General features: G+C 50.2%; 2 protein-coding genes across 7 annotated transcripts in view; one reads left to right on the top strand and one right to left on the bottom strand.

The window, feature by feature from the left end:
• Nucleotides 1–13,198, bottom strand: part of FCF1 (FCF1 rRNA-processing protein) — a 75,832-nt gene extending 62,634 nt beyond the window's left edge. Inside the window, exon 1 of the mRNA XM_029598431.1 lies at nucleotides 13,064–13,198. Coding sequence (XP_029454291.1) covers nucleotides 13,064–13,066 — 3 coding nt within the window. The 5' untranslated portion in view covers nucleotides 13,067–13,198. The remainder of the gene's footprint in view (nucleotides 1–13,063) is intronic.
• AREL1 (apoptosis resistant E3 ubiquitin protein ligase 1) overlaps nucleotides 13,145–27,705 on the top strand; it is a 295,300-nt gene continuing 280,739 nt past the window's right edge. For 4 of the 6 annotated variants that reach the window (XM_029598425.1, XM_029598426.1, XM_029598429.1 and 1 more), the window contains exon 1: nucleotides 13,145–13,241. The gene's annotated coding sequence lies outside the window, so the exon portion shown is untranslated. Of the gene's footprint in view, nucleotides 13,346–27,705 lie in introns of all 6 variants that reach the window. The other 2 variants (XM_029598427.1, XM_029598428.1) reach the window with 2 other exon arrangements.

Below are 27,705 nucleotides of genomic sequence, written 5' to 3' on the forward strand. Positions count from 1 at the left end.
AAAGCATTAGTCACTTCCAAGTACCGCAGAAGTATCTGGCGGACATCCAGTCTGCTCAAGTCATGAGCCTGAGGAGAATTCCGATCTAAATCTGTAACTCAACAGACTGGTTTACGTGAAACGCCGATACCACCTTTGGCAGAAAAGAAGGCACCGTCCTAAGCGAAACCCCAGAATCCGAGATCCGCAAGAACGGTTCTCTGCAGGACAACGCTTGAATCTCAGATATTCATCTGGCCGAACAGATGGCCACGAGGAACACAACCTTGAGTGTTAAATCTTTCAATGTAGCCCGCTTGATAGGCTCAAAGGGAGGAACGCAGAGACCAAGGAGAACCAAATTCAGACTCCACGAAGGACACACTGCACGCACCGACGGGTGTAAATGTTTGGTTTCCTTCAAAAACCGCGCCACATCAGGATGTCCTGCAAGAGACGTATCATCAACTTTACCTCTTAAACATCCTAACGCTGCTACCTGAACCCAGAGTGAGCTGTACGCCAGTCCCTTCTTTAAGCCTTCCTGCAAAAAAAGCGAGAATGTGCACAATAGTGGCCTGGCACGGGGACACCTTCAACCTGCTGCACCAGAAATCGAAAACCTTCCACACGCGAACATAAGTGAGAGAAGTAGAAGTCTTCCGTGCGCGCAGCAGAATAGAGATACCCCTTCTTTCTCAACTGCCGCCTCTCATAAGCCAAGCCGCTAGACAAAAGCGAGCCGCCTGATCGAAAAATACTGGACCCTGTCGAAGTAAATTCGGAAGGTGACAGAGACGCAAGGGACCGTCGACCGCTAGGTTGATCAGGTCTGCGAACCACGGCCTCCATGGCCATTCCGGAGCTATGAGAATCACCGGCCCCCAGTGGGACTCTATTCGCCTCAAGACTTTTCCCACCAACAGCCAAGGAGGAAACACATAGAGTAGTATGTCGCGGGGCCATGGGAGAGCCAAGGCATCTACCCCTTCTGCCCAGTGCTCCCTCCTGCAACTGAAGAAACAAGCTGCCTTTGCGTTCAGCCAAGTAGTCATCAAATCCAGCCGGGGGCATTCCTCACCAACGAATCAAGAGCCGCATTGCCTCCTCGGACAGTTCCCACTCTCCGGGGTCTAGCCGCTGGTGACTGAGAAAATCTGCCTGAACATTGTCCACTCCGTCTATGTGAGACGCTGCTAACCGGACCAAATGGCGCTCCGCCAGACCATCAACCTGTCCGCCTCTGTGGCGACTGGACGACACTTTGTTCCTCCTTGTCTGTTGATGTACGCCACAGTCGTCGTATTGTCAGATAGAACCCTCACAGACTGATGCCGAACAAGCGAGAGAAAACTGCGCAACGCTAGATGAACCGCCCTCGTCTCCAACCAATTTATAGACCACTTGGACTCCTGAGCTGTCCAATGCCCCTGTGCTGATCGTGACTGACAGACTGCCCCCCAACCGGAGAGGCTGGCATCCGTAGTCACAATCATCCACTGGGGATTCTCTAAGTCCATCCCCTGCTGTAAGTGATCGGGAACTAACCACCAATCGAGACTGGTCCTGGTGGGATCCATGAGGGGCAAGGGTAAATGGAACTCTTCGGACTTGGGGTCCCATCGGGAAAGCAATGCCCTCTGCAAAGGTCTCATATGAGCAAACGTCCAGGGGACCAACTCCAGACGCCATAGAGCCAAGAACTTGCAAATAGTCCCACACCTTGGGCAAAGGGAGGGCCAAAAGACGGCACACCTGAGACATCAGCTTGAGCATTCTGTCCTGTGGAAGAAAAGCCTTGCCCAAAACAGTGTCGAAACAGGCTCCCAGGAATTGCAACCCCTGGGAAAGTACCAATTGACTCTTCGCAAAATTGACTACCCATCTGAGCGAGTGGAGACGATGCAACACCGACCGAACTGCCACTTTGCAAAGATCCTTCGACTTCGCCCGAATGAGCCAGTCGTCCAAATAGGGGTGGACCAATATCCCCTCTCGTCTGAGGGCTGCTGCCACTACCACCATCACCTTGGTGAATATGTGAGGAGCCGTCGCCAAACCGAACGGAAGCACCCAAAACTGGTAATGCTTGCCCAAGACCATGAACCGCAGAAACCTCAGATGACGCTCTTGGATTCCTATGTGCAGGTAAGCCTCTGTCAGATCCAAAGAGGCCAAAAATTCGCCTTTGTGGATGGCCGCAATGACGGACCTCAATGTCTCCATGCGAAAACGAGGTACCCGAAGCACTCTGTTGACCTTTTTTAAGTCTAATATTGGACGGAAGGAGCCCTCCTTCTTGGGCACTACGAAATAGAGTACCTTCCAGTCCGACACTCGTCCGGCGGGACTGGGGCAATCGCTCCCAAAGCCTTCAAACGAGCCAAAGTCTGGAGTACCACCTGTTGCTTTTCCTGGGACCTGAAGGAGACACCAAGAACAGATCCCGTAGTGGGCGAGCAAAATCCAAAGCGTAACCGTTTCTATGATGTTTAGAACCTACTGATCTGAAGTAATCTTGACCCATTCCTCGTGAAACAGAGAGGCGACCTCCGATCTCTGGAACGGAGGAATGGCCGGCGCACCTTCATTGGGTAGACTTGTTTGTGGAGAATCCTTGGGAGGCTTTGTTACGAGGAGGCAGTCTACCGCAAAAGGAATGAGCCCAAGACTGGGACCGTGCCGACACTTGTCGCGGAGGAAAGGACAGGGCCCCTACCTGCACGAAAATGGTGTTGACCCTGAAAACAACCCCGAAACGAGCTGAAAGGGCGAGAAGACCTGGGCTTATCCTCCGGGAGCTTGTAAACCTTATTGTCCCCTAAGGAAGTAATTAGGTGCTCCAGGTCATCACCAAACAACAGTTTTCCTTTATATGGGAATGAACCCAGCTGAGACTTCGACGAGACGTCAGCCGACCAGTTGCGAAACCAAAGAAGCCTCCTTGCCGACACCGCTGAGGCCATCATGCGAGAGAATGTACGTAGATCATACAAAGCATCCGCCGTATAAGCTACTGCCGCCTCCATACGGTCCGCCTGTTCCGCCTCCGCCGGGGGAAGCTCCTGAGATGTGAGCAACTGCTGCACCCATTTAAGAGTAGCTCTCTGCATGAGAATACTACACACGGCCACCCTGACGCGTAGCGCAGATACCTCAAAAATCCTTTTGAGAAGAACCTCCAGCTTCCTATCATAAGAACATAAGAGATTGCCATGCTGGGTCAGACCAAGGGTCCATCAAGCCCAGCATCCTGTTTCCAACAGAGGCCAAACCAGGCCACAAGAACATGGCAATTATTCAAACACTAAGAAGATCCCATGCTACTCATGCAATTAATAGCAGTGGCTATTCCCTAAGTAAACGTGATTAATAGCCATTAATGGACTTCTCCTCCAAGAACTTATCCAAACCTTTTTTGAACCCAGCTACACTAACTGCACTAACCACATCCTCTGGCAACAAATTCCAGAGCTTTATTGTGCTTTGAGTGAAAAAGAAATTTTATCCAATTAGTCTTAAATGTGCTACTTGCTAACTTCATGGAATGCCCCCTAGTCCTTCTATTATTCGAAAGTGTAAATAACCGAGTCACATCTACTCGTTCAAGACCTCTCATGATCTTAAAGACCTCTATCATATCCCCCCTCAGCAGTCTCTTCACCAAGCTGAACAGCCTAACCTCTTCAGCCTTTCCTATTAGGGGAGCTGTTCCATCCCCTTTATCATTTTGGTTGCCCTTCTCTGTACCTTCTCCATCGCAACTATATCTTTTTTGAGATGCGGCGACCAGAATTGTACACAGTATTCAAGGTGTGGTCTCACCATGGAGCGATACAGAGGCATTATAACATTTTCCGTTTTATTAACCATTCCCTTCCTAATAATTCCTAACATTCTATTTGCTTTTTTGACTGCCGCAGCACACTGAGCCGACGATTTTAAAGTATTATCCACTATGATGCCTAGATCTATTTCCTGGATGGTAGCACCTAATATGGAACCTAACATCATGTAACCTCAGCAAGGGTTATTTTTCCCTTTATGCAACACCTTGCACTTGTCCACATTAAATTTCATCTGCCCTTTGGATGCCCAATCTTGGAGGTTCTTAAGAGCTGCCGCTCCCGTCACAGGAATGGTTGTGTGCTTAGCGATCGCCGAGATGGCTGCGTCCACCTTAGGAATCTTAAGCAGATCCAAGGACTCCTCCGGAAGTGGATAAAGCTTTTCCATGGCTCTACTAACTCGCAGGCTGGCTTTAGGCGCATCCCATTCCTGAGTCATAAGCTGGAAAAGCATCGGGTGAAAAGGAAAAGGTTTTAGGGGGGCCCGATGACCCGACAAGAACAGATCCCCCGAGAAAGGCTCTGCCATGGGCTGTGGCGCCTGAATATTGAGTTCTGCGAGCACATGAGGGATCAAGGGGTCCAGCTCCTCCATGCAAAATAACCAGAGCACTCGCGGGTCATCCCCTTCAACCGGGACGGCATTGTCAACTTCATCGCCAGTGGGAGGATCGGGATCTGGCTGGACCGGGGATGGCGGCAGCACAGCGTCAGGAACTTTACGAGGTGGATGGACCCTAGGGGCCGCTGTACCCTCTGCAGGCCTAGGAAGCTTTGCAGGTGGAGGCTCCTGCAAATTCCAATTTGTCTCCGCCTCCATGTAAGCTTTATGCAACAATAATACAAATTGAGAAGAAAAGGGGTGCTGCCGCTTTAAGGGCCCCCCCCCCCCCCCACCGGAGGCAAGATGGGACGAGGCGAGGAGTCAACACCCAAATCGCGAGGCCTTTCAGGGCTTAAATTATGAGGAGAAAGTCAAGGAAGGGATTCCCCTCCCCCGGAGCCATGCGCAGTGTCAGGCCCTGAATCGGGCAAAATGGCTGCCGTTCCCGCGCTTCTCAGCGACGGCCTCTGATTGTGGGCAGGGAGATTTTTCTCTAACTCTCGCGATCTCATAAGAGATTGTCGCTCGCCTGTACCTGGTAACTGAGAAGGACCTTCCCCCCTCCCCGGGGATGCAACGCGAGCAAAGTCCCTTGCTGGAGAGCCGCACTGCCGGCTCTCCACAGGCAGAGCAGCACACTCCCTGTGGCAAGGCTGACCAAGCTACCACAGAAAAATTCACCGAGTAAGCAATTACCCCCTCCGGAGACCCCGGAGTTTACAACCGGCTATGTTTAAAAACTTTTAAATGCTCCCTTTTTTTTTTTTTTTTAACTTTTAAAGCCGGCAGCAAACCAGGGGAATGACACGTCCCTGGGCTCTTAAAGGAATGAAACTTCTCTGTATCGTTAGGGGGAGGGACTGGCCCACCGGTAAATCCCCCCTACTCACCGGGCTGCGGCACCAAAATGCTCCGGGAAATTAGGCTGTAGGACTCCCGGCCCAGCCTTGCCTGCTACCAAGTGGGGGAAGACCGCCCCCCCCCCTTGGGAGGTCTGCAGCTGACTTGCTTGCTGACTGACCTTATTAAACACGAAAACTATTTTTTTTTTTTTTTTTTTTTAAGTAACAGTTGATCTAGCCAAAGGTAACTAAGGATACAAAGAATAAACCCTAACACTAATGAAAGATCAAAATGTGTAAAAAGATCAGGACAAGAAAATTATTACTTACCTGCTAATTTTCGTTCCTGTAGTACCATGGATCAGTCCAGACAGTGGGTTATGTCCCCAATCCAGCAGATGGAGTCAGCACAAGCTTTGAGGGGGCGTATCCATATATACTACTACCCCCTCTGCAGGAGTTCAGTATCGAGTATATCAAAGCCAGAGTAGAAACCCCCGAAGGATCAAGTTTGTGGAAACAGATAATGAAAACAATTGTAACCGCAACAAATAACTGCAAACATCCTACCAACTTGTAGGGAGCTGTGAAAAACAGCGAAAAGAAATGACTGTGAAGACACAGAACACTGCGAGCAAGAAGGAGCACAGAGCTGAGCAGGATCAAGAACCCAAACGCGGTGGGCGTCTGGACTGATCCATGGTACTACAGGAACAAAAATTAGCAGGTAAGTAATAATTTTCTTTTCCTTGTACGTACCTGGATCAGTCCAGACAGTGGGATGTACCCAAGCTTCCCTAAATCGGGTGGGGTCCTGCGAGGCCTGCTCGGAGAACCTGCTCGCCAAAGTGTCCAGAGACTGAAGAGGCGATGTGCAGACGATAGTGCCTCGAGAACGTGTGTAACGATTTCCAGGTGGCTGCCCTACAAATTTCCTGCGAGGATACCGAGCGAACCTCCGCCCAGGAAGCCGCCTGAGAACGTGTAGAATGCACTACGATTCCGGGTGGGGGAGTCCGACCCGCCCCAATGTAGGAAGCAGCAATGCCGGCCTTCAGCCATCTGGCAATGGTAGTCTTCGAGGCCTGAGACCCCTTCTTAGGACCGGCCCAGAGTACGAAGAGATGGTCAGAGGTCCGGAACTCATTTGTAGCCTCCAGATAGAGGCGCAGAGTGCGCTTGACATTCAAGAGACGGAGAGACTTCGGCTCTGAGGAAGAGAAGGACGGCAACTCCATTCTAGGGCGACGAAAACCACGGTCCCCTGATGGCTTTCTATTCTGCGGAGCATCCTGCCCACCAGGGGCCATGGTGGAAAAGCATAGAGCAGAAGATGTGGCGGCCACGGGAGGACCAGGGCATCCACTCCCTCCGCGCCGCGCTCTCTCCGGCGACTGAAGAAGCGTGGAGCCTTGGCGTTGAGAGCGGACGCTATCAGATCCAAGTGGGGGGCCCCCCACCGTTGGACGAGAAGTTGCATCGCTTTGTCGGAGAGAGACCACTCTCCGGGGTCCAGCAGTTGACGACTGAGGAAGTCCGCCTGGACGTTGTCCACACCGGCGATGTGAGAGGCCGCTAGCCGGACGAGATGACGCTCCGCCCATTGCATCAGCAGCGCCGCCTCGAGCGCGACCTGCGGGCTGCGCGTGCCTCCTTGTCGGTTGATGTAGGCCACGGTGGTAGCGTTGTCCGATAGGATTCTGACTTCCCGGTTCCGAAGAAGCGGGAGGAAATGTCGCAGAGCTAGCCGGACCGCTCTGGTTTCCAGACGGTTGGATTGACCACTTCGCCTCCACCGTGGACCACGTCCCCTGCGTGGCGCTTTGATCGCAGACTGCACCCCAGCCTGCTAGACTGGCATCGGTGGTCACCACCACCCAATTTGGCAGATCGAGGGACACGCCACGGGCCAGGTTCGGCGGATCCAACCACCAGCCCAGACTGTCCCTGGCATTCTGCGGGAGCGGGAGAATCATCTGGTAGTCCTGCGATACTGGTTTCCAACGGGAGAGGAGCGCCCACTGTAAGGTCCTGAGGTGCGCGAAAGCCCAAGGTACAAGGTCGATGGTGGACCCCATCACTCCCAGGAGTTGCAGGTAGTCCCAGGAGGTGGGCTCTGGTAACGCAGAGAACCGTCGTGTGTGATCACGCAAGGATTGAGCTTTGTCCTGGCGCAGAAAAACTTTGCCCAGTAGGGTGTCGAAGGTCGCCCCCAAAAAAAAACCCAAGCGTTGCGAGGGCATGAGGGAGCTCTTGGAGAAGTTCACTACCCATCCCAGGGAATGTAGAAACCGTACTACTCGAGTCACCGCTGAGCGTCCATGATCGAATGACTTCGCCCGGAGGAGCCAATCGTCCAGATAAGGATGAACCAGGATGCCCTTCTTCCAGAGAGCTGCCGCCACGACTACCATGATCTTGGTGAAGGTGCGCGGCGCCGTCGCCAATCCGAATGGGAGAGCCGTGAACTGAAAATGCTGGTCCAGAATTTTGAAACGAAGGAAACGGTGGTGGTCCGGGCGGATGGGAATGTGCAGGTAGGCCTCTGTTAAGTCCAGGGAGGCGAGGAACTCCCCCCGATGCACCGCCGCAATCACTGACTGGAGCGTTTCCATGCGGAACCGAACGACTCGAAGGGATTTGTTGACTTCCTTGAGGTCTAGGATAGGCCGGAAGGAACCGTCCTTCTTTGGTACAACGAAATAGATGGAATAGTGGCCCGAGCCCACCTCTCCGAAGGGCACGGGCGCAATAGCGCCTATCTCCCGGAGTCTGTCCAAAGTCAGCTGCACCGCTCCTCTCTTGAGGTCCGAGCCACAGGGGGAAAAGATGAACCTTCCCTGCGGGGGGCGGACAAATTCCAATGCGTAGCCGTGTTTTATGGTATCCAGGACCCACTGGTCTGAGGTGATCAGTGCCCACTCCGCGTAGAAATACGTTAGTCGGTCCCCAATCCTGGGGCAGGGGAGTGGGCGAGACTGGCATCATTGTGAAGACTTGGTATAGGGGTTCCCGGTTCCGGGAGTAGTGCGTGCGGGCCGACGCCCACAAAAGGAGCGCGACCAGGGCTGAGACCTGGGGGCGGATGACCGGGAGCCCGCCTGTCTGTATCCCCTGTAGCGCCGTGGCTCTGGTCCGAGAAGAAGAAAATGCTCTGGATGGTCGAAACCTATCCTCCGGCAGCCGATGAACAGCGTTCTCCCCCAGGGACTTGATGATCTGGTCCAAATCCTCCCCGAAGAGGAACTTGCCCCTGAAGGGAAGAGAGCCCAGACTCGACTTAGAGGACCTATCAGCCGCCCAATTGCGTAGCCACAGTAGTCGTCGTGCTGCCACTACCGAAACCATGGATCTTGCGAGGACCCGAAAAAGGTCGTACGAGGCGTCCGCCCCATACACCACTGCGGCTTCTAGTCGATCTGCCTGGGCAGCCTCATCGGCTGGCAGGACCTGAGACGTGAGGAGTTGTTGCACCCAAAGGAGACTAGCCCGCTGGGCAAGCGAACTGCACATCACCGCCCGCATACCCAGAGCGGAGACCTCGAAAACCCGCTTAAGGAAAACTTCCAACTTACGATCCTGTGTGTCCCGCAACGCCGCACCTCCCGTCACTGGGATAGTCGTCCTCTTCGTGACCGCTGACACTGCGGAGTCCACCTTTGGGACCTTGATGAGGTCCAGAAAATCTTCGGGGAGCGGGTACAGCTTTTCCATAGCCCGGCTGCTCTTCAGGGAGGCCTCCGGGGTGTCCCATTCCCTGGTGAGAAGTTGTAAAAACGAGTCATGAATGGGAAAAGCCCGAGCCCTCGGCCGGAGTGCCGCCAGGACAGGATCTCCCTTCCTTGAAGAAGTGACGACAGCGGGAGCTACTGGGGCAGGCGGGTCTGGTGGCGGGTCCAAATCTAATTCTTGGATGATCTGCGGGATGAGGTCGTCCAGCTCTTCCCTCTGGAAGAGGCGTAGGGTACGCGGATCATCCCCCTCCTGCGTGCCGTCCCCTTGTCCCCCGTCCGGGAGGTCAAGTCCATGTCCCGCTGGGTCTGGCACCGCCCCCACTGCTGCGGGCGTGGATCGGACCCGGGTAGGAAGGCGGGAGGCCCCCACTCCCGGAGGGTCGGGTCCCACAGGTGCTGCCAGCCCCTGCAGATAAGCGGTATGCATGAGCAGGATAAACTCTGGAGAGAACCCCGGCCTGCTCGGGTGCGCTTCGGGGGCGGCGTGGTTCCTGCTCCCTGGCTCTGGGTGCTTGGTTCCTGCACCAAAATCGGGGGAACACCCCCGCTGGTAGAGTCCTCCAGGGATCCGTTCTCCCTCGTGGCCTCCAGGGATCCGTTCCCCCTCGTGGCCTGCGCCTCAGGGTGCTCAGAATGTAAAATGGCCGCCGTTCCCGCCAAAAATGGCGGAGTGGCCGGCCCGCACCGCCCGGACAAAAAAGAGAAATCAGTCAGGGACTGTGAGGTACCTTCCCCCCCGGGAAGGCATCGTGCACAGATGTCCTCCCAGGAAATCCGGGACCCCGGGTCTCCGCAGGCCGCACAGCGGGACGGCCGCGGCATCGGGATCGCTGTAGGAGAAAAGAAAAAGCCACGGGGGGGGGGGGGGGGGGGGGGGCCCACGCGCACAAAAAGCGCCGCTGCGGGGGGGCTCGGTCGGCCCGCACTGCCCGCTGTCCGAAAATAGAGGAGGGTGCCGCGGGGGGGCCTTCCCGGCCACACGACCCGCCCCAGACATCTTTCCCTAAATGGCTCAGCAGCCCATGAGGAGCTGTAAAATGGCCGCGGGTGAGGGAGTAAAGAGCGAAGAGGCCGGCTCCACCGGCTTTCGCAGGCACCGGGGGCTGAGCTGTGAAGGGAAAAACTGCAAAGGAAAAACAAACTTACCCCTGGCTGCAACGAGAAATAAACAGCAAGGCCGCAGAGAAGAGACAAGGAAGATAAGCCACTCCCCAGAAGTTGAAAGAACTCTGCCTCACTTTTTTTTTTTTTTTTTTTTAAACGTAATACAAACTTGATACAAACTTGATCCACAGAAAAAGACAACAACAAGCCATAATCAAGCAAGAAAGTGAAGAAAAAGGAAAAGGAGGGGAAGCCTGATTCCCCTACTCGCATCTGCTGGAGTCAGAAGATACTGAACTCCTGCAGAGGGGGTAGTAGTATATATGGATACGCCCCCTCAAAGCTTGTGCTGACTCCATCTACTGGATTGGGGACATAACCCACTGTCTGGACTGATCCAGGTACGTACAGGGAACATAGGTTATGCCATCCTTCATATGCTGGAGTCAGAGAAATACTGAGGGATTGCAGGTGGCACAATGGGTTATCAGGGGGTGCTTTCAGCTTTTTTCTCTGACTCCATCTGCTGGAAGAGAGGCATAACCCAGCGGTCTGGACTGATCCTGTTAGGTACAGGGAACAAGGCAATAACCAAAGCCAGAAGAATGCTAGGCTGCAAAGAGAGGAATAACTAGTAAAAAGGAGGTGATCATGCCCTCATAGAAGGTCTTTGGTCTATGTTCAGTTCTGAGCCCATATCTCAAAAAGGATCGAGACAGGACAGAGGGGGTCAGATAAGGGCGACCTTAATGGTGTGGGGTCTGTACTGGAAAACTTCTGACAGGCTGAAGGATCTAAATATGAATACCCAGGAAGAGGGACGTTTTGATACAGATCTTCAGATACCTGAAAAGTTTTAATGATACACGAACTCTGAACCTTTTTCACTTGAAAGAACACAGGAGAACTAGGGGTCATGAAACGAAACTTCAGGGCGGACGACTCAGAACCAACATCAGGAAATATTAGTCCACGGACAGGGTGGAGGAGACCTAGAATGCCCTTCTGCAAGAGGTGGTGAGGATGAACAGAAAACTAATTCAAAAAGGCATGAGATAAATACTGTGAATCCCTAAAGGCTAAAAGTTGGAAATGATGCATATGACGGCAACCTGCACGGAGCGGAAGTTGCTGCCCTTAACAGAAACATGGGGGTAACCTGCACGGAGCGGCAGTTACTGCCCTTAACAGAAACATGGGGGTAACCTGCACGGAGCGGAAGTTGCTGCCCTTAACAGAAACATGGGGGTAACCTGCACGGAGCGGCAGTTACTGCCCTTAACAGAAACATGGGGATAACCTGCACGGAGCGGAAGTTGCTGCCCTTAACAGAAACATGGGGGTAACCTGCACGGAGCGGCAGTTACTGCCCTTAACAGAAACATGGGGGTAACCTGCACGGAGCGGCAGTTACTGCCCTTAACAGAAACATGGGGGTAACCTGCATGGAGCGGCAGTTACTACCCTTAACAGAAACATGGGGGTAACCTGCACGGAGCGGCAGTTACTACCCTTAACAGAAACATGGGGGATAACCTGCATGGAGCAGCAGTTACTGCCCTTAACAGAAACATGGGGGATAACCTGCATGGAGCGGCAGTTACTGCCCTTAACAGAAACATGGGGGTAACCTGCACGGAGCGGCAGTTACTGCCCTTAACAGAAACATGGGGGTAACCTGCACAGAGCGGCAGTTACTGCCCTTAACAGAAACATGGGGGTAACCTGCACAGAGCGGCAGTTACTACCCTTAACAGAAACATGGGGGTAACCTGCACAGAGCGGCAGTTACTACCCTTAACAGAAACATGGTGGTAACCTGCACGGAGCGGCAGTTACTGCCCTTAACAGAAACATGGGGGTAACCTGCATAAAACGGCAGTTACTACCCTTAACAGAAACATGGGGGTAACCCGCACCGAGCGGCAGTTACTACCCTTAACAGAAACATGGGGGTAACCTGCATGGAGCAGCAGTTACTGCCCTTAACAGAAACATGGGGATAACCTGCACGAAGTGGCAGTTACTACCCTTAACAGAAACATGGGGGTAACCTGCACGGAGCGGCAGTTACTACCCTTAACAGAAACATGGGGGTAACCTGCATGGAGCGGCAGTTACTGCCCTTAACAGAAACATGGGGGTAACCTGCACGGAGCGGCAGTTACTACCCTTAACAGAAACATGGGGGTAACCTGCAAGGAGCGGCAGTTACTACCCTTAACAGAAACATGGGGGTAACCTGCACGGAGCGGCAGTTACTACCCTTAACAGAAACATGGGGGTAACCTGCACGGAGCGGCAGTTACTACACTTAACAGAAACATGGGGATAACCTGCACGAAGTGGCAGTTACTACCCTTAACAGAAACATGGGGGTAACCTGCACGGAGCGGCAGTTACTACCCTTAACAGAAACATGGGGGTAACCTGCAAGGAGCGGCAGTTACTACCCTTAACAGAAACATGGGGGTAACCTGCACGGAGCGGCAGTTACTGCCCTTAACAGAAACATGGGGGTAACCTGCACAGAGCGGCAGTTACTACCCTTAACAGAAACATGGGGGTAACCTGCACGGAGCGGCAGTTACTACCCTTAACAGAAACATGGGGGTAACCTACACGGAGAGGCAGTTACTGCCCTTAACGGAAACATGGGGGTAACCTGCATGGAGCGGCAGTTACTACCCTTAACAGAAACATGGGGGTAACCTGCATGGAGCGGCAGTTACTACCCTTAACAGAAACATGGGGGTAACCTGCACAGAGCGGCAGTTACTGCCCTTAACAGAAACATGGGGGTAACCTGCACGGAGCGGCAGTTACTAAGATAAGAAACTTGCTGAGCATGTGGGGGATGTTATGTTACAGACGGGGAGGGAGCGGTAAAGAGACACGGCGGGGGTGACTGAGGGGGATGTTACACAGAGGTAGCGTTATATCCCTGCTTACCATGCTGCGGAGCGCCCTCGTCTCGAGTTACAATCCCCACTTCCGTCGCCTCTCAGAGCGCGCGGTCCTGTAACGTCACGTCCGGCTTCGATTCGGTTTGTGAGAGCGGAAGAGCAGAGAAAGTCTCGCGAGACTCCAGCGGATGCTGCGGGAGAGGCTCCGAGTGCCGGCGCTTCAGGTCGCTCTTCCTTTCTTCCTGTGTCGTTTCCGCCGAGCGAGGTCTCTGCTCCGCTCCCGCTGGGCGTGGCTGATGGCGCTGTCTCCTCCTCGAGGTCTCTCGCTGTGGGTGCCTGGCAGCGCTGTTTTTTCCCCTGAGGTCTCTGCTCCCACTGTGGGTGCCTGGCAGCGCTGTCTCTTCCCCTGAGGTCTCTGCTCCCACTGTGGGTGCATGGCAGTGCTGTCTCTTACCCGAGGTCTCTGCTCCCACTGTGGGTGCCTGGCAGTGCTGTCTCCTCCCCTGAGGTCTCTGCTCCCACTGTGGCTGCCTGGCAGTGCTGTCTCTTCCCCTGAGGTCTCTGCTCCCACTGTGGGTGCCTGGCAGTGCTGTCTCCTCCCCTGAGGTCTCTGCTCCCACTGTGGGTGCCTGGCAGTGCTGTCTCTTACTCTGAGGTCTCTGCTCCCACTGTGGGTGCCTGGCAGTGCTGTCTCTTCCTCTGAGGTCTCTGCTCCCACTGTGGGTGCCTGGCAGTGCTGTCTCTTCCCCTGAGGTCTCTGCTTCCAATGTGGGTGCCTGGCAGTGCTGTCTCTTCCTCTGAGGTCTCTGCTCCCACTGTGGGCGCCTGGCAGTGCTGTCTCTTCCTCTGAGGTCTCTGCTCCCACTGTGGGTGCCTGGCAGTGCTGTCTCCTCTGAGGTCTCTTCTCCGCTGCTACAGTGGGTGCCTGGCACCGCTGTCTCCTCCCCTGAGGTCTCTGCTCCCACTGTGGGTGCCTGGCAGTGCTGTCTCTTCCCCTGAGGTCTCTGCTCCCACTGTGGGTGCATGGCAGTGCTGTCTCTTACCCGAGGTCTCTGCTCCCACTGTGGGTGCCTGGCAGTGCTGTCTCCTCCCCTGAGGTCTCTGCTCCCACTGTGGCTGCCTGGCAGTGCTGTCTCTTCCCCTGAGGTCTCTGCTCCCACTGTGGGTGCCTGGCAGTGCTGTCTCTTACTCTGAGGTCTCTGCTCCCACTGTGGGTGCCTGGCAGTGCTGTCTCTTCCTCTGAGGTCTCTGCTCCCACTGTGGGTGCCTGGCAGTGCTGTCTCTTCCCCTGAGGTCTCTGCTTCCAATGTGGGTGCCTGGCAGTGCTGTCTCTTCCTCTGAGGTCTCTGCTCCCACTGTGGGCGCCTGGCAGTGCTGTCTCTTCCTCTGAGGTCTCTGCTCCCACTGTGGGTGCCTGGCAGTGCTGTCTCCTCTGAGGTCTCTTCTCCGCTGCTACAGTGGGTGCCTGGCACCGCTGTCTCCTCCCCTGAGGTCTCTGCTCCCACTGTGGGTGCCTGGCAGTGCTGTCTCTTCCCCTGAGGTCTCTGTTCCCACTGTGGGTGCCTGGCAGTGCTGTCTCCTCCCCTGAGGTCTCTGCTCCCATTGTGTGTGCCTGGCGGCACTATGTCCTGCCCCGATGTCTGTGCTCCATTCCCACTGTGGGTGCCTGGCTCCTCCTCTGAGGTCTCTTCTCTGCTGCCACTGTGAGTGCTTGGTGGTGCTGTCTCCTCCCCCGCAGTCTCTGCTCCGCTCCTCTCCCACTGTGGGTGCCTGGCAGCACCCGTCTCTTCCCCTGAGGTCTCTTCTCCGCTGCTACAGTGGGTGCCTGGCACCGCTGTCTCCTCCCCTGAGGTCTCTTCTCTGCTGCCACTGTGGATACCTGGCTGCTCTGGCTTCCCCCCTGAGGTCTCTTCTCTGCTGCCACTGTGGGTGCTTGGTGGCCCTGTCTCCTCCCCTGCAGTCTCTGCTCTGCTCCTCTCCCACTGTGTGTGCCTGGCTGTGCTGTCTCCTCCTCAAATTTTCTCTGTTCCCACTGTGGGTGCCTGGCAGCACTGTCTCTTCCCCTGAGGTCTCTGCTCCCACTGTGGGTGCCTGGCAGCGCTGTCTCTTCCCCTGAGGTCTCTGCTCCCATTGTGGGAGCCTGGCAGCGCTGTCTCTTCCCCTGAGGTCTCTGCTCCCACTGTGGGTGCCTGGCAGCGCTCTCTTCCTCTGAGGTCTCTGCTTCCATTGTGGGTGCCTGGCAGCACTGTTTTTTTTCCCCTAAGGTCTCCGCTGCTGTCTGTGCTGTGTTCAGACCTTGGGTAGCTGATGATGCTGTCTCCTCTCCTGAGGTCTCTCTTCTTATATTTTGATTAATTAGTAGTGCTGTCTTCTCCCCTCAGCTCTCTGTAGGTGTTGGTTTCCTGTTCAGATCTTGTGTGTCTCTGGGTACTATTGTTTTCGCATTCCCTTTCCTCCACCTCTTCTCCTTGGTTTTTTGCTGGTATGCTCTTTTCTTGCTTTGATTGTTTTCCCTCCCTGTCTCTCCTCTTCTTATCTCTTCTCTTTCCCCCTGTCTGTTGTATTTCAGCAAGGTCCCATGTGCCTACTGTATGCTGTATTATAATGCTGGGCTTTACATGTACTGGCTGAAATCTTAGTCTCAGGTTTTTAATTCTAAAGTGGTAGAGACTTACTTTTTCTTTGTATTATTTCAGCATTTATATATTCTTTGAAAAGGTGTAATGATTCCCTGCCCGAAAAAGTTCCCAATGTAAACAAGTGCCTAAGGCAATTGGAGATAGTGATTTGACCAAGGCCACTGTTCCTCTTCACCTAAACTGCACTTGTGCATGCACACAGGTTGTGAACCCCACACACATGGTCAAACGTAGTATGCACAAGAAATCCCAATGTTGAATTATACTGGCTCATAGTGCACATATTTGAACTTGGCTTCTAAAAAATTGCACAAAAGAAAATTTTTGCATATGTAACCTTTCAGAAATTAGAAGGAACATTGGCAAGGCCATGTAAAGTGTCAACTGATTTGAACTCATATCTCCTGGTTTCCAGTCTGTTGTTCTGCTCCATGTAATGCAAGGAATTTTGAGACAATTTAAAGACAGGTGTGTTCTTTATCACCAGAGCTATATTTCTAAACTGCACGTGGCTTGCAGTAGTTCTGTTTGTGTCAGTTCATGTTTTTAACTTCTTGTCCCTTTTTAGACAATCAGTGATCCCAGAGCAGGGTGAGGTGGAGCAGCTGAATGCTCTCGTTTGTTGTCCTCTTTTTGCTTTCTTTGGTAGACAGAATGGAGTTTCCTGAAGACCTCAGGGTTTAGCTGCTGCCGTCAATACCTCTGCACTTAACACACAGTATGTCAGCAGATAAAGACCGTATGGCCTAGCCAGTCTGATCATCCACATCACTTGTAACGGAAGTTATTCTCCCTCGTGCTTTCACTCACTTATTATCACAGTTTGTAGATATATTGGCAAAATGTGAAGGAGCCACAGGACTGAAGAGTGTAAGAGTCAGAGATGATGCTGTGAGCAAGGCAGTCTTTATTGGAATGACAAATTTAAGAAGGAACAGTTTGTCAGGCTTTTGACTTTGCTCTCTAGTGAAGAGTGATTTACCCTTTAGTAGTATGGCTCAAATTAGTTATTTTAGCATGCAGGTTTTCTAGTAGCAAGCAGATATAAATGATCTTGAAAAGGGAACATCGAGTGAGATGAGCTTTTCCATCGATAAACAGGCTGAATTAGCCTGCTATTTGGGTGATGACAATGTCCAAACCAGTGCGCTGTCCGATGTCTTCAAAGATTCAGGTTTTTTGGTGCTGTGCATGTGTGGCACTTCCCTTGCACAGCTCGCGGTACAACGGCAGTTATTTTTCTTCGGCACTCAAGCACGGATGTGTCTTTTGCTTCCCCTCCTCAATGGGGAAAAAAAAACCCTCTTCAAATCAACAGAAGTGTTCCTATGGCTGCGAGGAAACCCGGATTTAAATATTAAGAACATAAGAACATGCCATGCTGGGTCAGACCAAGGGTCCATCAAGCCCAGCATCCTGTTTCCAACAGAGGCCAAAACCAGGCCATAAGAACCTGGCAATTACCCAAACACTAAGAAGATCCCATGCTACTGATGCAATTAATAGCAGTGGCTATTCCCTAAGTAAACTTGATTAATAGCAGTTAATGGACTTCTCCTCCAAGAACTTATCCAATCCTTTTTTAAACACAGCTACACTAACTGCACTAACCACATCCTCTGGCAACAAATTCCAGAGCTTTATTGTGCGTTGAGTGAAAAAGAACTTTCTCCGATTAGTCTTAAATGTGCTACTTACTAACTTCATGGAGTGCCCCTTAGTCCTTCTAGGTAAGTGCGGACAAATAATGTCCGTCACTGACAATCACAATTACTGTTACATATGTCTGGGCTCCGACCATGACCCAAGCCTCATGTCGGGATTGTGGGCGCATGTCGCCCAGAAACAAAGGGCTGCCAAAATAGCCAGCCTTCGATCTTTCAGGCTCAAATGCACCTACCCTGGGATGTTCAATTCAGTCTTCCCAGGGTCTAAGAAGAGAGCTCACAATCTACCTAAGAGATCATCTTCTGCTGAGCCGAGGCCCAAAAAGCATCAGACCAAATCGGACCCCTCAGTGGTGAATAAGAAACAGGAAAATGGGGTCCTGACTCGGACGCATCGCCAAAAACCTGATGCACGATGCAAGACCCGACGCAACCAGCTCATGATGCCACTGCATCGTCCGACTCACACAGATTGAAGCATCCTGCCTCGATGCATATTGCATCGCAGCCACACAAACACGATGCATTGACACAGTCTCATATTCATGACTCTTCGCATTCGTGATGCAGAACCCTCAACACACTGATGCAAGCGCATCACAAGGTGACTCCTCACATGCGGGATAGAAACATAGAAATGACGGCAGAAGAAGACCAAACGGCCCATCCAGTCTGCCCAGCAAGCTACGCACTTTATCCTTTTTTTTTCCTTTTTCTCTTTCCCACCTGTTACTATTGGCTTCCAGTACCCTCCAGCCCTAATTCCCCTCCACCCCACCACCAATGTAGAGAGCAGCGCCGGATCTGCATCCAAGTGAACATCCAGCTCAATTAGGGGTAACAACCTCTGCAACAAGCAGGCCACACCCCTGCCCCATACTCTTACCCACCCCTGTTTTGTTTTGTTTTTTTGGAGATGGCAGCCCTCCATCCTTCCGCTCCGTGAAGGTGGAACACCAACCACTGGCCACTGGCATCCCGCTCCGTGAATGCCTCTGTGGCTACTGCCGCTCCGTGCAGTGTTTTGCTGCCTCCTCTTTATTCATGTCCTCCAGACTTGATGGATCCACAGTGTTTATCCCATGCATCTTTGAAGTCCTTCACAGTTCTGGTCTTCACCACTTCCTCCGGAAGGGCATTCCAGGCATCCACCACCCTTTCCGTGAAGAAATACTTCCTGACATTGGTTCTTAGTCTTCCTCCCTGGAGCCTCAGCTCGTGACCTCTGGTTCTGCTGATTTTTTTCTGACGGAAAAGGTTTGTCGTTGTCTTTGGATCGTTAAAGTTTTTCAAGTATATTTATTTATTTATTTATTTTTAGATTTTTTATATACCGGTGTTCCTGTATGGAATACAGATCACATCGGTTTACATTGAAAGTCTGAATCATATCACCCCTTCTCCTCCTTTCCTCCAGGGTGTACATATTTAGATTCTTCAATCTCTCCTCGTATGTCATCCGATGAAGACCCTTCACCTTCCTGGTCGCCCTTCTCTGTACCGCTTCCATCTTGTCTTTGTCTCTTTGTAGATACGATCTCCAGTACTGAACACAGTACTCCAGGTGAGGCCTCACCAAGGACCTGTGCAAGGGGATAATCACTTCCATTTTCTTACTCGATATTCCCCTCTCTATGCAGCCCAGCATTCTTCTGGCTTCTGCTATCGCCTTGTCGCATTGTTTCGCAGACTTCATATCATTAGACACTATCACCCCAAGGTCTCTCTCCTGCTCCGTGCACATCAGCCTTCCCCCCCGCCCCCCATCGAATACAGTTCATTCGGATTTCCACTCCCCATATGCATGACTTTGCACTTCTTGGCATTGAATCTCAGCTGCCATATCTTCGACCACTCTTCCAGTTTCCTTAAATCTCATTCTCTCCACTCCTTCCGGCGTGCCCACTCTGTTGCAGATCTTAGTGTCATCCGCAAAAAGACAAAACTTACCTTCTATCCCGTCCGCAATATCGCTCACAAAGATATTGGACAGGACCGGTCCCAACACAGATCGTTGCGGTACACCACTTAAAACCGCTCTCTCTTCAGAGAAAGTTCCATTTACCATCACACATTGTCTTCTGTCCGTCAACCAGTTTGCAATCCAGGTCACCACCTCTGCACTCACTCCTAAGCTTCTCGTTTTATTCACCAGTCTCCTGTGCGGAACGTATCAAAAGCTTTGCTGAAATCCAAGTAGATGACATCGAGCGCTCTTCCTTGATCCAATTCCTTGGTTACCCAGTCAAAAAAGTCAATCAGATTTATCTGACAGGATCTTCCCCTGGTGAATCCATGCTGCCTCTGGTCCATCAATTATCCGGTCTGTAGATAGTTCACTATTCTCTCTTTCAACAGTGACTCCATTACTTTTCCCACCACCGAAGTGAGGCTAACCGGTCTGTAGTTACCAGTCTCCTCTCTGTTCCCACTCTTGTGAAGCGGGACCACCACCGCTCTTCTCCAATCACTCGGCACCACTCCCGTTTCTAGGGATCTATTGAACAGGTCGCACAGCGGTCCCGCCAGCACATCTCTGAGCTCCCTCAGTATCCTTGGATGAATCCCATCAGGCCCCATGGCTTTGTCCACTTTCAGATTCTTTAGCTCTTCCCATACATTTTCTACTGTAAAAGGATTTTCATCTATTCCACTTCCCTCCAGTTTCTTGTTGTGTAGAGATGGTCCTTCTCCAGGGTGGTCTTTAGTGAACACAGAACTGAAGTATTCGTTTAATATTTCTGCCATTTCTTCGTCTCTCTCTCCACATATTGATCATTTCCACCTTTCAATTTCACTATACCACTTTGAACTTTTCTCTTTTTGCTGATGTATCTGAAAAATGTTTTGTCACCATTTTTTAATCTCCTTGGCAATCCTCTCTTCCGCTTGACTTTTTGCCAACTTTATTAATTTCTTTGTCTCCCTCAGTTGAATCAAATATTCTTCTTTGTGCTCCTCCCTTTGGGATCTTTTATATTTCTTGAATGCTGTTCTTTTAGTTTTAATTTTGTCAGCCACCTCCTTTGAGAACCAGATAGGTTTCATTTTCCTTTTGCTTTTCTTTACATTTCTAACATAAAGAGTAGTTGCCTTGGTGATTGCTCCTTTTAGATTGGTCCACTGTTGATCCACATCTCTCTCGTTCTCCCATCCTTTTAGTTCTTCCTCTAGGTACTTCCCCATTTCCTCAAAGTCTGTGTTTTTGAACTGTAAAACTCGGGTCTTTGTGTTCTTTTCCATATTCTTTTAGTGATATTAAACCATACCGTTTGATGATCACTGGTGCTGAGGTGGGCGCCCACCTGGACATCAGAGACATTATCTCCATTAGTGAGCACTAAGTTGAGTATAGTTCCTTCTCTCGTGGGTTCCATTACCATTTGTTTGAACAATGATACTTGCATGGCATCCATTATCGCTCTACTATTTTTAGATTCTGCAGATGGGATTTTCCAGTCTACATCTGGCATATTAAAGTCACCAACAATCACCACTTCTCCCTTCTTACCTATCTTATGGATGTCTTCAACCAGATCTCTGTCCAGCTCTTCCTTTTGGTTTGGAGGCCTGTAAACCACTCCAGTATAAATGGACGCTCTGTCATCTTTTTTTAGGTCGACCCTTAGTGCTTCTTCCTTGCCCCAAATTCCTTGCAGCTCAGATGCTTGGATATTGTTTCTGACATAAAGAGCCACACCTCCCCCTTTTCTATCCACTCTGTCCTTCCTTAACAAGTTATAGCCTGGGATGAACATATATCGATGTGTGTGTCCACAAATTCAAAGAATAAATCACCATCACGGTCTTATATGAACAAAGATCCCATTTTGGATATCCTATCAAAATCTCCATGGGTGTCTCCAGAAAAGCCACTCTTGATCAGCTCACATTCGTCACAGATTGGTCAGTCTGAATATTCGGGACTATCCCTGCGTTCCCATGGTAAATTGACACATTTATAGGAAGAACTAACACCAAGAACCTAGAAAGGAGCTTGTCTCTTGGACCCCTCAACCATAATCAGATATCCTCCTTGCAGGCATAAACCGCAAGAAACTATCCCACCCCTCCCAAAAAAAGACTGAGGGATACTACCCCTTTCCGTTCCCAAGAAGCCATAAATCAGATATCTACAATAATTACAAATCTGTTTTCATCCTTGCATCTGCAATTTTCTCCTCCTCATTTTCCTGAACCTTCAGAGGAGTTGCCGCACCCTACTAATCCTGTCTCTGCGCATTCTCCCAATCCAAAGGGACCTACAGACAAGAACCATTCACCTCAATCATCAGCACAAGATTCTCCCGGAGACCGCTTTCCTGACAGTTCCGCGGGTATTCCCTCTGATCCCCCAGAGGAACTACCTGATCATACATCTCCTCCCGAAGAGCATACATATTCTCGTTTCATTGAGAAATTGGGCACTCTTCTCAAAGTTGAAATCAAAAGATTACCAGATGCCAGAGAAGAAGTTTTTGGTATTCTGAACATCCCAGCTGAACCATCAGCGCTACCATTACATAAATTATTGGACTCCGTTTTATCAAAACTCTGGGAGTCCCCTCAAGCAACAGTCCCAGTATCTAGGAAACTGGACCTAAAATTCAGGTTACAAAAACCTAACATTTATGGAGTAGTTCAACTGCCACATGCGTTATTCGTAGTAGAGTCAGCGATGAAATGTGCTACATGTTACGAGCGGGCGCGGTCGTCTCGGGCGGGTGGTGAGCCCTTGGGCCAAGGCAGGACCCCAGGAGGAGCCCAAGGCCACACCGTGGGAGGTGAGCTGAGCAGGCATGGTGAGCCAGGCAGGCAGGAACAGAAGCAGGGAGTCCGACCCTCAGCCAGACCTGCATGCCCATGGTAGCCAACACGGGGAAGTTGACTAATGAACGGTCCTCCGACTGTTCCCGGCCCTTTCGGACCTGCCGCTGGGAACGGCAATGGGCAGCAGGCCGGACAGAGGCGAGGGCAGACAGAGTCCTTAGCAGAAGACATCAGACGGGGCAGAAGCAGGCTGAGGCGAGACGGAGACATCAGGACAAGGGCTGAAGCGAGACACAGGAAAGGTCCAGGCGAGCGGGAACTCCGATGCTGGGATACTCACATCCGAAGCCCCCTCGGCTGGCAGAAGCTCAAGAGCCCGTGGGACGAATCCCTCCTGTTGGCCACTCCAGGGCCCAACAGGACAGAAGGCTCAGGAACCAGGTCAAGGCAGAGACAGGTAGACATCCGGACAAGGGCTGAAGCAGACACTGAAGACAAGGCTGGACGGGAACATTGCACTGTCCATCAGGGCACCCTACTCAGCCCGCCCGTGGGACTGAGTCACGGACCACTCTGTCCCAGACGCGCCCTACACAGCCCAGGAAGGCTGGTCGCGGACCACGCTGAGAAGGAGGGTGCGGGGAAGACCCAGGCGAACAGGAACTCCGATGCTGGGATACTCACATCCGAAGCCCCCTTCGGCTGGCAGAAACAGGAGCAGACATCAGGCACACATCAAGGCAGACATCAGGAAACATGGAGGACCTGGATCGGCACGGTTACAGGCAACTGTAATGCACAATCGAAGGCCGAAGACAAGCAGGAGTCGGAGTCACGGACCGGAGTCAAGGCAGGCTGAAGACAAGCAGGAGTCGGAGTCACGGACCGGAGTCAAGGCAGGCTGAAGACAAGCAGGAGTCGGAGCCACGGCGGACCTGGATCGGGAGAGGCCACAGGCAACTGTGTAACCCAATCCGAAGGCCTTTTGCAAGTGAACAGACAGTCCTTAAATACTGGAGGTAGAGGGCAACTCCCTGGGAGGAGCTTGCCAGGACCGCCCACCGCTGGTCCTATAACTAGGGTAGAGAGCTGCGGGCCAGCCCCTAGAGAAACAGGCGTGGCTGGAAGCAGGAAGTCCAAACGCTGAGACTTGCAAGCCATAGGCATGCCTCAGGAGCAGCTAGGCCTCTCAGGCCCTGGAGCAAGTCCTGGATGATGCGCAGGCGAGGCCCTGGCTTCAAGGCGGCCTCTGGAGGAAGGTAAGAGACCTCCTGTAGCGCAGCAGCAGGGGGGATCGCAACACTACAGTTCTAGTTTTTATGTATATAATGCACTCCTGTTTTATGTAAACCAGCAAGATATGTTTTCATGATTGCCGGTATATAAAAATTCTAAATAAATAAATAAAATAAAATAAAAAGGCTAGACTATACGTATCTACTCCTCCTCTAAGAGATCAGAGAATTCTAGATGACTACGCTAAAAATTCTTTTCAAATTGCAGTGCTCACTTCCCGCATTCAGCAACATCAACTCTTCATTTTATTTATTTATTTGTATTTATTTATTTAAGCTTTTTACAGAGAAAATAATGCAGCAACAGGCTTTACATGGAACACTTAATACGGGTAAAAATATTAGCGGGAATCCAAAAAACAGGGGAGGAACTATAATACATAATTGACGATAATATGATGGTTGCATAACATATACATAGGTGAACAATGTAGTAGAATAATATTTACATATATACATAGGCAAACAATGAACTAGAATAATGTTTACAAAGGTAGGTGTGTGGCTTTGGGATGAAGTGGGTTAGAGCGGGAGGGAAATAGGGCAGAGGCTAAGGGAAAGGGGAAGATGAGGAAGTTAAAAGGGAAGGGAGGAGGGGGAGGGGGTGAAGGAAGAGGGATGGAGTAAGAGGCATGGGGGGGGGGTGAAGATTAGGGAATTTAATCGTAGAATTGCTTGAAAAGCCATGTCTTGAGGTTCTGCTTGAATTTCTTATGGCATGGTTCTAGGCGAAGATTGGGGGGGCATGTTGTTCCAAAGTGTTGGGCCTGCTAAGGAGAGAGCATGGTCGGAGGTGGATTTAAACCTTGTGAGTTTGTGTGAGGGAGTGTGTAGTGTTGCGAGATGTTGGTTTCTTGTGGGTCTGTTTGTTAAGTAAAACTGTAATTGTTCATTGAGGAATAGCATATTATTGGTGTGTAGAGATTTATGGATGATGGTGAGAGACTTATATCGAATCCGGGCTGAAATTGGCAGCCAGTGTAAGTGTTTGAGTACAGGGGTTATATGGTCATTTCTGTGGGCATTAGTTAGGATACGGGCAGCCGCATTTTGGAGCATTTGAAGGGGCTGGATAGCATTCTTAGCAAGGCCTAGGAGGAGGGCATTGCAATAATCAAGTTTGGACAGGATGAAGGCTTGGAGAATATTGTGGAAGTCGTTGAGATTTAGAAGGGGTTTGAGTTTTTTTAGGGTATGAAGTTTTATTATTTATTTATTTAAAGCTTTTTTATACCGACTTTCTTGATACAAATCAAATCAACTCTGTTTACATCAAATGAAGATCTTAACAATAACAGCCATAACAATAAATATGAGACAGCAGTAGCAGTAGTAAAGTTACATAAAACAAGGTCATCCAACTGGGAATAGGAAAGGAAGAGGGGGTAACAGATAAATGCTAAATACTAATAGTGTGTGGGGAGGCTAGGGTAGCTAACCTCTCTATATTATGTCATGATTTCTGTGAACTTAGTGCTAGTCTTGGTATGGCGAAGAACTAATGAGTTAGATTCTGTAATAATGATGTTCTAGGAACAGGGGAAAGCACGGACAAAGTTTGAAGAAGGATTCTTTTAGGGTAGCGTTAATGAACTTTTTTTTAGGTTAAATTGATTAGGGTGATGCCAAGACTACGAATGTGTGGTGCGAAGGTAATGTGAGACGGTGGTGTGAGTTGTGTGGGGAGGTAGGAGTGGGTATTGCATAGTGAGATGGCTAAGAGCTCAGTTTTAGAGGTGTTGAGGGCAAGGTCATTTTCAGAGAGCAGGGAGCCAATTGAGGTGAGGGCAGATTCCCATGTTTTCAAGGCATTGGACAGGGTGTCAGTTATAGGTATGAGGATCTGTATGTCATCCGCATATATGAAGTGTGGAAGACCAAGTTCTGATAGGAGGTGGAAAAGGGGAAGAAGGTATATATATTGAACAATGTGGAAGAAAGTGAAGAACCTTGGGGGACGCCTTGTGTCAAGTTAAATGGTTTTGATTTACAGTTCCCCATTTTTACTCTGTATTGCAGAGGTACGATTGAAACCAGCAGAGTGGGGTGCCAGAAATGCCGATTTCTTGGAGGCATTTTAGTAGGATGTTGTGGTAACTGTGTCAAACGCTGAGGAAATATCCAAGAGGGCAAGGATATATGATTGGCCTTTGTCAAGGGCTTTTAGTATGAAGTCTGAGAGAGAGATGAGCATTTCTGTGCTATGGTGTTTGCGAAACCCAAATTGCGAGGGGAAGAGGAGATTGTTTTCATGTAGGTATTCGGTGAGTTGAGTGTTGACGGTTTTCTCTAGGATTTTAGCTATAAAGGGAAGATTGGAGATGGGGCAGAAATTGGCAGGATTGGCCAGGTCGAGGGAGGGTTTTTTTTATAATGGGTTTTATGATGGCTTGTTTGAGTTGGTTTGGGACTGTGCCCAGGGAAATGGATCTATTGATGATACTGGAGATTGGTTTAGCTATGATGTTAGGGATGGTGAGAAGGGTTTTGGTGGGAATGGTGTCTGATGGGTGTGTAGAGGGTTTGATTTTCTTAAGGATGGATTCTATTTTTATGGCAGTGGTGCTCTCGAAGGAATTAAGTTTGGCAGTGTTGATAGATAATTGTTGGAGGGTATGCATGTGGCAACGTCCTTGTTGGTTGCTTGGGTATTGGGTGGAGAGGACAGGGCAGGGAAGTGTGACATGATTTTATGTATCTTATTGTGGAAATATAAGGCAAGTTTTTCGCAATTGTCTTTGTCGTCTATGTCAGGGGTGGTGGTGTGGGGAGTTTTAGTTAAATTTGAAACAAATTCAAAGAGGGCTCGAGCATTGAATTGGATTTGGTGTATTCTTTGGGAGTAAAAATCCCTTTTGGTTTTGTCTATTGCTTCTCGGTAGGTGTGAAGATAGGTTCTGAATTTTGCTTGTTGGGCTGGTGCGGGATCTTTACGCCAGCTTTTTTTCTAGCTTACATAAGTAGTGTTTCATGGTTTTGAGCTCTGAAATTAGGGAGTCAGAGTTTAAAGCTTTTAAAAAAGCTCTAAAAACATTACTTTTCGAACAGGCTTATATTGATTATCTTGAAAAAAAGGACTAATTGGTTTAAAGAAACAGTATTTTTACTTTTACTTTGTTTTATGTTCTTTTATTAATAATTGATTAACAATTTTATTTTTTATCGTTTTTATTGTACCTTTTAGATATTTTAGTATGATTTTATGATTTTGTAACATGTAAACCGTTGTGATGTATATGATGAATGACGGTATACAAGAATCTTTAAATAAATAAATAAATGTGTACCAGGTCTTCCTATTGCTATTTGCTGGGTTGATTACTCGAGTTTGAGTAGGGCAGAGATTGTTTGCAACTATATTGGTTAACTGTGACCAAGAGGTGACTGCGGACTCTGCGTTGGTCAGGTCGAGTTTGGTAAGTTCTTCATTGAGGGCTGCGATGAGGTCCTCAGTTTTCAGGGTCTTCGGAAGTGAATGGTTTTTTTTAGGGGGGGGGGTGGGGTTGTTAGTGTTTTTAATTGTGCAGGAGAGTTCAGTGCGGAAGTAGTCGGACCAGGGGATGGGCGTGCATATAGGAGTGTCTGTTAGGATCATGACATTAGTGAAGATGAGGTCAAGGGTGTGGCCTGCCTTGTGCGTCGGGTCATTAATTATTTGCATGAAGCCGAGGGCATTCATTGATCCAAGTAGAGCATTGCAGGAGGATGATAATGGTACTGTGTCTACATGTAGATTAAGATCTCAGAGTATAATTGCAGGTGATTATATGTCTGTTTTTGGTGACATATTCATCAACAATTCATGGTACAATACTTCTATCAATAACTTCAACTATTAAAACCGTATCTTTGTTCAGACACAGGACAGCCCATCACACCTCAAGACATAGAGAAAGGTCTCCGACATCTTCTCAGAGTGTTATACAAATCTTTTGATACATCGGCCAGAACATCTGGAATAGCTATTGTAGCCCATCGCATGGTGTGGCTACGTTCCAGTTCCATTAGAGAAGATGTTCTTGAAAAGTTGGCAAACCTCCCTTGTATAGGAAACAGTCTTTTCGGAGACAGATTTAAGGAAACGGTCACTCAGTTAAGAGTGACCAACATAGCAGTCCAATCTCTTTCAGGATCAGTGGACCCACAATCTTTTTCTAGTCGCTATTTTCAAAGGAAGCCTACTTATTATCAAAGATGTCCATACCAGACTTACAACCTGTACAGAACACAACAATACCAACCTTACCAACTGCCTCGTTCACAACTAGAGTTAACTCAGCCTAGACCTCGCCAGAGGAAAAGGAAACAGAAAATGGT

Source organism: Rhinatrema bivittatum, chromosome 4 (genome assembly GCF_901001135.1).
Source record: "Rhinatrema bivittatum chromosome 4, aRhiBiv1.1, whole genome shotgun sequence".
Classification (NCBI taxonomy): Eukaryota; Metazoa; Chordata; class Amphibia; order Gymnophiona; family Rhinatrematidae; genus Rhinatrema; species Rhinatrema bivittatum.